At 29.4% G+C, this 10,685-nt stretch overlaps 1 protein-coding gene across 1 annotated transcript; it reads left to right on the top strand.

Moving 5' to 3' along the window:
• The first annotated feature begins 9,868 nt into the window (after positions 1–9,868).
• Positions 9,869–10,430, top strand: LOC139425263 (protein FAM200A-like). Its single transcript, XM_071179222.1, has 2 exons — positions 9,869–10,046; positions 10,201–10,430. Exons 1-2 carry the CDS (start codon positions 9,869–9,871, stop codon positions 10,428–10,430), a joined length of 408 nt encoding a protein of 135 aa, XP_071035323.1.
• Positions 10,431–10,685: the final 255 nt, after the last annotated feature.

Raw genomic sequence — 10,685 nt, 5'->3', positions numbered from 1 at the left:
TTTTTCTAAAACTTTTACTTACGGTTGGTAAATAAAAGAACTGTTTCAAATGCATGATGTTTCTTTGTTTTGTTTTAAATATTAAAATGGAACGAAAACAAACAATTAAAAAAACAATATTGTGTCCAATTTCCCCCACAAAAATCTGTTTACAGTTCAATAACTCAGCTCTCCGAGCATGAGAAAGCTGAAATTCATTACACGATAGACGGAGAAATTGTTTTAGATATTCTACAAATGTCATTAGATTGAGTATTTTTATCATACTACCTCAAAGCTTTAGTAAAAACAGAAGTTTAATATATTTTGTACTTTATACAACAAAAAAAATTTAATATGTTTCACTCCGTGTGTAAGAAATAGTTTACACGGATATGGGAGCTTGGGAAATATTCCAGAAAGCACTCACAATTAATAAAAAGATGGAGAAGTATAAAATCGCGAACATATTGGATGTCTTTGGATATAAAAATTATAGGCCAGCACTAAGTAATTGAAACTACAGTACTTTTAATGAGTAAAAAGGGATCTCATCACAAAATGAAAAAATATTTCAAGAATATTTAAAAAGAGCCTACATTAGAGCGTATATTAACTCCCCTTTAAAACTATGATATAATTTTGAAAATTGTTTCTTATATTCTATAGATTGGGACTTAGTAGAAAGAATTAGGATAAGAAAATTAAATATCAATTAATATATATATATATATTTAAAAAATGTACCAGTATGAAATGTAATATTAGTAAAACTGATATTAACAGTACATATATTAGTACAATCCTCTTAGTTAAAGTACATATCTAAGATATTGAAATTTAATAAGTCTAGATAAAATATTACTATAGAAATTTGAAAGTAATGCATATTTAACTACTCAAAAACTATAAATAACGAGCATAATACTTTTATCGTGGAAAAAATATTAGATTTTAAAACTTAAGGAAAATAAAAAATTTTTAGTTTTTTTTTTCACCTAACCCTTCAGAACAACTTGCTTGAGTAAAGATATTATGCTATGGAGTTTAAAAATATACTGCCGGTAAAGAGTTCAACACGAAGTTCCAATTGAAATTCGGAGTTTTTCATGAAATTTTGGTTCTTTACCGTAAGTTCTAATAAAAGAAAGTGAAACAATATTTTACAAAACAAAGAAGCTGTTCTAGGGGGATTTGAAAACTTTTCTGAATTTAATTTTAGTAAAAGCCATTAAAAAGATCTGCATGTAAAATCTCGTACAAATGAATTTCAAAGTGAAAAATACTCTAATTCATTGATTCAATTAAGGCACCGATTCTGAAGTCATAAGCCACGTGACAAAATTGAAGCACGGTACAGTGTGGTACAAGGTCATGACTTCATGACTGCCGGTTGTGTAACTAAGCCTTCGAATTGAGATTGTAGCAATGTCTACGCAATAGACTACTAAGTCTACAACCCAGATAAATTTCACTGACAATTACCAACTTTTTTGAACGATTTACTAGTCCTAGTGAGCTTCTCCTATAAATTCGCTATTTATTCAGCATCATTTATATTCATCTTACGTCTATAATAAATTTCTATTTGTCATTATAGTTTTTATCAATAAATAAGAAGCTACTAGGACTGAAGGGACTGAAAAAGCTAGATCACCAGAACTGAAATTACTGTTGATCTGCATAACTAAAGAGGTGAGGAACTGGTAGATCAAAAAATAAATCGAAGCTGTAAAAACCTAGTATCATAACTTACAAAACGAATGAAACCGATCCTGAAGTTAAAAGAAAGTATATTAAGTATCAATTAAACAAAAAGTTTTAATATTCCTAATAAAATTTTGTTTTTGAAAAAGTATTGATTCGTTTGATAAGTTAGTTACAGATTAAAAGTAGCTGAGTGTATTTTTTTGTAATTTGGAAGATTTTAATTACATTATTGCAAGTTTAGGTGACTTAGTTACTGTTTCGATTTTGTTGGGGATGATTTGGTTTGAGTAGTTGGTTTATGTGAGCCATTTACCAGTTAAGAGAACATAATTATTCTCAAACAATTAGTTAAATGTGATGCAAATGCTTATACTCAATTACTCACTCAGGGTAAATCACTCGTCAATTTCATAGATTACTGCAGGGCAGCTCAAGTTATCTATCATCCAATTCTTGAATTATATCCATTTCAATTGTAATAGTAACTAAATCCCATATTACATGCCATATCAATTGTTTAGCTTTCAAGTGATAGTTCATTTAAGATAATATCGTTAGATAACTAACTATAAGTACTCTTTTTAATTTAAAAAGAACAATTTTTTTAAAAATGTATATACTTTTTTTACCTTTAAAAAAACCTCGAAATAAAATATAATTGCATATAGAGTCATTATGTTGAAATGTGTAAAGATCTTAAACTGACCAAAAAGATTAATATTTCAATTATGTCATATATTACATGCCATATCAATTGTTTAGCTTTCAAGTGATAGTTCATTTAAGATAATATCGTTAGATAACTAACTATAAGTACTCTTTTTAATTTAAAACGAGCAATTTTTTTAAAAATATATATACTTTTTTTACCTTTATAAAAACCACAAAAGAAAATATAATTGCATATAGAGCCATTATGTTGAAATGTGTAAAGATCTTAAACTGACCTAAAAGATTAATATTTCAATTATGTCACGCAAAAACTTTGGTGTAATATCTTTCCAATTATGATAAGGAAAGACTCAAAAAAAATATGGGAAGGAGCACTTTGCTCCGAATAAACACGGATTTCATATGCGATCAAAATTTCATATAAAATTTAGAAGGTGTAATTTATATCTTAACTTTTAAAATTGAATAAACTTACACCAAACTTTCACGCCATTACATCATATAAGAAATATTTCCACTTCCGAAAACACCAAGATTGGTAGTTGGTGAGCTTTAGATATCAAGAAATGCCTAGTAGAATATGGCAAGTAGTTTGTTTACAATCTTGAATAAGCGGGTAAGAATTTATTGCAATTTTCAATGTTGACATACATCAGCAGAAACATAAATTCGCTATGTGTGTTTTTCGTTGAGTAATAGTTCGTTGAGTGACTGCTGAGTTCGTTGAGTAAGTTGAGTAATATTCGTTGAGTGTAGGTTAATTATATTTTTATTTTAAATCTCTGAGAAACATTTTAACTGATTTTTTTTATTTCGATACGCTTTCGTTCTGTTAAGCCTAATTCGAATTCATTTTAAAATTCTCTGTGTGCTTTGTGGATGCTAGCTTTACAAATTAGTTTTTTTTTATCTAAGAATTGGTATGCATATGCACTCTAAATTAAGGACTCTTGCTTTTTATTGCATTGTAAAAGCATCTCTACTGATTCGTATGTATCTTAACTTACTATAATTATAAATTTTAATATGACTAAATAATAAAAATGGTGGCAATAAGTTTACACTATTTGGTGAAAACGATCGTTAGTGTAGTGAAACACTAGATCCAAGAGTTATGTATTGCTTATCACTATATCACTTTAATGAAAAGTTGCCAACACTTTTGGGAAGAGATACACTATAATATTTTACTGTCATGTAATCGTAACAGAGTTATGAGTTTAAAGATATATCAATTGTATTTTTTTAATAATTATGTCCATTAAATTGTATATCTTCTAACTAACTAATTATTTTACGTATATTTTTTGAAAAAAATATCATTTTTGCTTTCGCTTTTTTAAAAAAAAATAAACTAAGTAAAAGATATAAAATAGCTAAAGCAAGTAATATTTTTCAACTTTTTGTGCAGGCTTAAATTTAACTAAAACAACAGTTTTAAAGTTTAGAGATGGTAGTGAGACTGACAAATACTATACTTATTCCTGATTAAGTACTAACATAAGTGAAGTAGTATAGAAGGACTTACAATAAAATAAATATAAGTAAATGGTTAAAAGTTCACAAGAAATTTGATAAGTATATAAATACACTAGTATTCTGTATGAAATATCAAGTTTATTTTTTTAAAAATTTGAACAAAAAATAAATTTTTATAAGGATGTTCGAGTAACTTCTTTCTCCCCAGAGTGAATAATGACCAACATACCGTTTTTTGGCTTCCGCCATAAATCGGATTGAAAGTTTGGAATTTTCTCTATCATTCGTTTCAATTTCCGAAGTCTAAGAGTCAAATTACAACTATCTTTAAATCAAGTTTTTACTTTAAAATCTATCCTTGATTCCAATCTGTTAGATTTGGACAGTATTTTAAATAAAACAAGACATTTATGAAAACTCAGAAACACTTTTTATGCCAAAGTGAGGTTTAATGTCGTTTTCTTGATGTATTTTTAGATATTTTTACTCTAAATGTAAATAAAGTGCATTTCTTCAGAAATTTTTTTATCCTGTCAGCAGTGCTTCTTTTCAATATTTATATTTTGAGTCACGTACATTTAAGATTTTACTTCAACTAGACGTGGAATAGTTTTTAATTATGAAAACATATACTCATATAAAATTATCAGTCATCAAAAAATTAATCTCTAATGCTAGTTTGTGATATAAATATTTTTATTTTAAACCTTTTTATATTATCACATTCTTTCAAATTAATTATTTCAGAAAGAAAATGTTATTCTAACTGTTTATTTTAAGTGTTTCTGTTTTAATTTTTTAGGCATGCACATTTCAATTTTACTTCAAGAAAACGCGAGATGGTTTTTATTAATGAATTTTTAAACCACATATTCATGTCAGTCATTAAAAAAATGTCTCCAATACAAGTTAATGCTTAGTATTTTTTTTTCAATTAATTATATTTTTATGTTATCGCTTTCACTATTTTAATGAAAGTTTTATTTCTTTTCGTCGAAATTATAGATAAAAGTTTTATCAAATTTAGTATTTTTGTTAATCCATTACATAAGCCGCACCTCTAATGAAAGCATTTCCTCCTCAGTTTCAATAATCACTCAGAGGACTCTATCTAATGCACATTAGAAGACATTGAAAGACTATTCAGAAAGTCTGAATTATTGACATGCAAGTTAATACATATTTAAGTATTTTAGAGTGCATATACTGTAAATTCGATTCACCCCAACTTAACGGCAAAAATAATTCTAGTAAAATTACCGTTGTGTATGGCATTTTTGATTATAAAAGGAAAAAAAAACAGTCTAGTAATAAAACCAAAATATACTACATTAATAAAGTAAGCCATTCGTTGGTAATTTATCTGATCTATATGGAAACGATTTATAGTAATTCTGTTTCTAAAGATTACACTTCTTATTACCACATAATTGTTAAAAATACAAAACTGAGAAGTAAATTAAGCAAAATAAATATTTCTTACACCAGGCTCTAAGGTGTCATGATAAAACTATCAAATTTTTCCAAAATTACCACATTTTATCCACAATTATAAAACCATATTTTATTGTTAACGTTACCAAAATCATTAGAAAAGCACTTTGGTAAAAACTATGAGCTTTCCGGTAGTCCAATAGAGCAAGATACATGGTGAATTTTACCTTATTCCGGTAGTTCCTCTCAGTGTTTCATTAGCTTTTTCTCCAAAACTGCGTCTTCTATTATTATATTAAGGAAAAATAGCGTTTAAGAAAAACATCTTATGATTCTTGTTTGAGATTTTGATGAAAAAGTGGGATTCAGCAGTAGATATGGATTGTCAATATATTCATATTAATGACCTGAAAATCCATTTCTACGACATTTAGATTTTATTCTGATATGATCAGCAGATGATTTTTCTAATGAAATTATTAAAAGGTCGAAGAAAATTTTATTTCTTGATTTGTTATATAGTTCAATTATTTAAATTTAACATCCGAAATAAATGCCTCATATACTGAGACAGTCAATTGGATTATATTGTTACAATAGTGGTAACTAGTTTTGAAAATAATTTATTGCAATTTGAAGTATTGAAATTATCGTTACTGTTGTAGTTTCGGCAGTAAGACATAATATAATTTAACCAAGGGGAAAACAATCATTTCTATTTAATTAAGCGTTAAAATTAAAATTTTTTAAACATAAATTAAAAAGTAAATTTTGTTATACTTACACGTTTAAATTTTCAAATCAGGCACAGTCTTTGCAGAACTGAATCATAATGAAAAAAAAATATATTCCAATTGACTTAGATTTAAAAATATGCTTCATTAGTATTTTGCATATAATACATAGCTCACATGCGGTAATTATGTTTGTGCTAAAGATTTCTTTCATGGTTGAACAACCAAATTATCATCACAAATGCCAAACAAAATATTACTCTTAATTAACGTTTTGGCATTTCTTATAAAACTGCTTTCTTAATAGTTTTCATTTAAATAAAATTAAAAAAAGAAAGTGCATGGGTTTCTGCATTAAAGAATGATAAATTAATTTCTGCCTAAATAATTATAAAGCAATTAAGGAACAAGAATCAGATTTACATAATCGAAATTGATTCAGTTGCATAATAAAAATGCAAAACCGCTTTGCACAACTATCATGCTTTGTATTTATTCCATTTTCTGAAGATCTCAAGTTTTTTTTTCTGATATAAATTGGAAATTTCACTCTTCAAAGGATTAAAAAATAAAATTAAGTAAAACATACTAAAGATTTTTCCCATTTATCATTTGTATTTTATATTTTAACGTCAAAAAGCTTTTTACGTTTGGAGTTGTATTGGTGAATAAAAACTCCATCGCTTTAATTTAAAGACAAATTTAATCTTCAGTAATAGTCTTTTCTTTTTATGTCAAGTTAAATTTAGTAAGCAGTTTTTTGTTATTCGATTGATAGGTATCAAGTCTATGAGATAGGTTTTTTACTCAGTTTATACACAGAAAATGTCAGGTGATACTTATTTAAATGAACGACATGAATATATCTCATTAAAAATTTTAATACTTATTTTACTTTATCTATATTATTTTATTTTTTGTGCTTTTTTTTAATTTACATTTGTCTCTAGTTTAACCAATCAAACCATTTAACATTACTTTTATTTTCCTAACCTTTTTCTTATCTTTCCATTCCTTTGATCAATTGATAAATAAATAAATAAAATAAGTCGCTTATCTCAAACATTCATATCTGAACTGAATCTTATATGTTTTGGATTATCAGTTTACATTTCACGCAACTATTTCGACCAAGTTCAAAATACTATGTACTAGAAGTACAATTGTGTATAAATTTAATTTAATACTTTACTCACATTTCATAATAAAATTTTGCACCACTCGTAACCTCCAAATTCATTTGACACTAAATTAAGAATAGCTTATCACTGTTCTTTGATACTAATCTCAACAATCCGACTACAGGTTCAGAATCTTGAGAGTAACATTCGACCGTTCGAGATCATAATGGTAAATTATCGAATTGCATTTCTCATTTGTTTAAAATTAATGTCACAAACACTTGGAAATACAAGACTCTGCTGAACGTAACTCGCATAATAGCAAGGTACTTGAGTTTGGTTATTACCTTTTTGTGATATTTATACTGCTTAGACTTTTTATATTTTATTCTGATTCCAAAAAAAGTTGTAAAAGAGGATCCCTTTTTAAACAGCATGTAACTTTTGCCCTTGAGTCTCCCCTGACGACTAGAATGTGAATTTCAGAAGAAAAGAAACGCTCTTTCTTTTCTGGAAAGATGATGGAGTCCAATAGAAAGATTTAAAGTTTCGCGATGACATTTTTTTAAAATAGATATTAGACAGAAAACTAACCAAAAAATACCAGAATATGATAAAATTTATCATGTTTCTGGTATTATGAGAGCATCAAAATATTTGGTTATTGTTACCAAAGCAAGCAAGAAGACTCACTCAGTACTTTTTTTTATTTCAATAGCTCTCTAGCCTTTGACTACACTGTTCAAACAAAATAGAGGAAGAGATGGATATAAGGAAGTTACGCAACTATTTAATATGCATAGCATATTTACGTGTATATATATTTACATCATATAGAGTATTACAATATTGGTATGTATATACAGTAAGTATAGCAGAAAACTGCAGAAGAAAATTTTACTTGCAAATAAAAGTTGATGACGACAAAAACCAGAAAAAAGATTTAAGTGCGGAAATCTGTATTTAGCAGAAGCTTATCTCAGTGGAAAAATCCAACATTTAGGTATTTGTTTTTAGGAAAATGAACTTTGAAATGTTATGACCACGCGATCTATCAGAATTCATGGCTAAGCATATTATCTGGAGACTGGAATACAGGAAAACACGAAGAAGTGTAGTTGACGCTGTTGAAGTGTTAGAAAGTGTCATTGCAAAACAGGAATCTGTTCCGAGAAACAGGGCAGGCTTTAAGTCATCTAGGAAGAGGCCGTCTTCGTCCACAGTCCTACCATAGCAAATAATGACCGATATTTCCAGTTAACTCCTCTTAGAAACAAAACAACCAACACCACTTTATTTCTAAGACAGTTTCTTTTGGCAAAAGAACGTAGGATCTGAAGCCAAACAATTCGGAATAAGTTTAATGAGGGTGGCTTGTAAGCATACAGACCAATGGTGTGACAATCCTTTGGCAGACACCGTGCTGTCTGAAGAAAGTGAGCTGTTGAGCATAAATATTGGATGCAGCAAGGTGATTGGAGTCAATGCGCAGAGATTCGGATGTGTCCCGATTTCTGGTGTCACACTAAGTTTAAAGTGTGACACCAGACGTTTTTTTGGCATGTTGAAAAAAGTGCACTTAAAATAACTTCATATTTGTTAAGGAAGAATCACATTGCATACGAGGTGGTTTGATTGAATGGGCTGGAAGCATAGGTTGACGCTCTGGCCTGTATTTCATTCGGTAAGGCACTTTGACGGCTCACAGGTATGCAGACGAGATCTTGAGACCCCAAGCCGTTTCTTTTTTTTAATACAGAATAATGCCAGACTTCATACAACTCGTTTTGTGGAGAACTTTCTGGAAGCTGAAATAATACAGCCTACAGAGTGGCCAGCATGGTTTCCAGATTTTAGTCCGATTGAGCCTGCTTGGGACAAACTCGGAAGAAGCGTTGCTGCAAGACTAAGGCCTCTTGTTATTGTATGCGACTAGCAAAACAAACTTTGTCAAGAGTGGATCAGTATTCCCCCAAATCTCCATCGATAACCTCATCGAGCACCATGCGAAATAGGTGTGCGGCAAACTTAGCAGCTGGTTTCGATAAAACACCATAATTAGCATCCTGTGTCATTTATGTGCATTCAGCTTTTTATCAGTTGCATGATTTACAATTGTTGCATTGAAATATGATTTCATGATTTTTGCCATTCCAAATAATTAAAGTTTCCATGAAATTTTTTTTTTTTTTGTTGCTTCTTTTTTCATGTATTGCATTTTTTTAAACCTGTATTCTCCATTTTATTCCCCTGCATGGCTATCACTCAAAGGTTTTATAACTTTTTTGCTTGCTGCACTAATATTTTTGAGCAGTGGTGTATGTTTTCCTGTAATGTGTATACATAATGGTCCATATAAGTCTTTCAAAATTCACCCTATTAACTAGGATCTAGATCAGTGTTTCCCAACGTGGGGCCCACGCCCCACCTTGGGGCAATTTGATAACTAAGGGGGGCAATTCGAAAATGGACTGTACATGAGCTAACCCTTTTGCTCCGGGCCATTTAAATGCAAGGTTAGATTTCGGTCCCGAAATTGAAAGAAAAAAAGCAAATTCTTAAATAATTGCGGCCAATAAATATTATTAATTCGTTTGACGAGAACAAAATATCAACTGGGTTTTTGGCGGCGTCAAGTTAACCTCTCTGCAGCAGACGGCAGGCTGCGAGTGGATCCCCGGAAAAAATCATACTATAGTAGAGAATTTAATAAAACCGTCAATATCAGAATTTCTTAAAATGGTTCTTGACAAAATTGTAAAAGCTATGCCACTCAGTAATAACACTGTTAGCAGAAGAATAGATGAAATTAGTGAAGATATTGAAAAACAACTTGTTGAAAAGCTGAAAACTAGAAAATTTTCAGTGCAAACGGATGAATCAACTTTGATTGACAGTGTGGCAGTATTGATAACTTGTAAGATATATTGATAAAGGGCATTTTGCTGAAGAAATGTTGTTCTGTAAAAGATTAGAAAGCACCACTACCTCCAAAGATATATATAATAAGCTAAAAAACTACTTAGAGGTCAATAATATACCAATGAAAAATATAACATCTTGTGCTGCAGATGGTGCTCCTAATATGATGGGCAAGAAAAATGGCTGCTTAAAATTGATGAAAGATGAGAATCTAGGAATGATTTTTGTGCATGGGGAAAACTTGATAGCTAAAAACATCTCGCCTGTTCTAAATGATGTACTACATTCAGTAATAAAGTGTATCAATGCTATTAAAACAAATGCCAAATGCGAGCGTCTCTTCAAGCTATTTTGTGAAGAAAAAAAACAGACCATATGAGACTTTTACTTCACACTGAAGTAAGATGGCTCTCTAAAGGGAACTTCTTGAAAAGATTTATGAAACTGTTTGATACTCTTAGTGATTTTTTTTAGTGACAAACCTGAAATGAAGTATCTGCAAAATGAAGAAATGCAAAATGATGAGTCAGTTAGTTAATATAAAAGGAGTGATGGCAGGGGTTTGTGAGGAAATAGAAATCAAATAATCAAATAATCAAATAAAACTATTGTTACCGTTTCCATCTTCATATTT

This window comes from Parasteatoda tepidariorum, chromosome 3 (genome assembly GCF_043381705.1).
Source record: "Parasteatoda tepidariorum isolate YZ-2023 chromosome 3, CAS_Ptep_4.0, whole genome shotgun sequence".
NCBI lineage: Eukaryota > Metazoa > Arthropoda > Arachnida > Araneae > Theridiidae > Parasteatoda > Parasteatoda tepidariorum.
The sequence above is the reverse complement of the archived record's forward strand: the minus strand, read 5'-3'. Positions and strand labels throughout refer to the sequence as shown.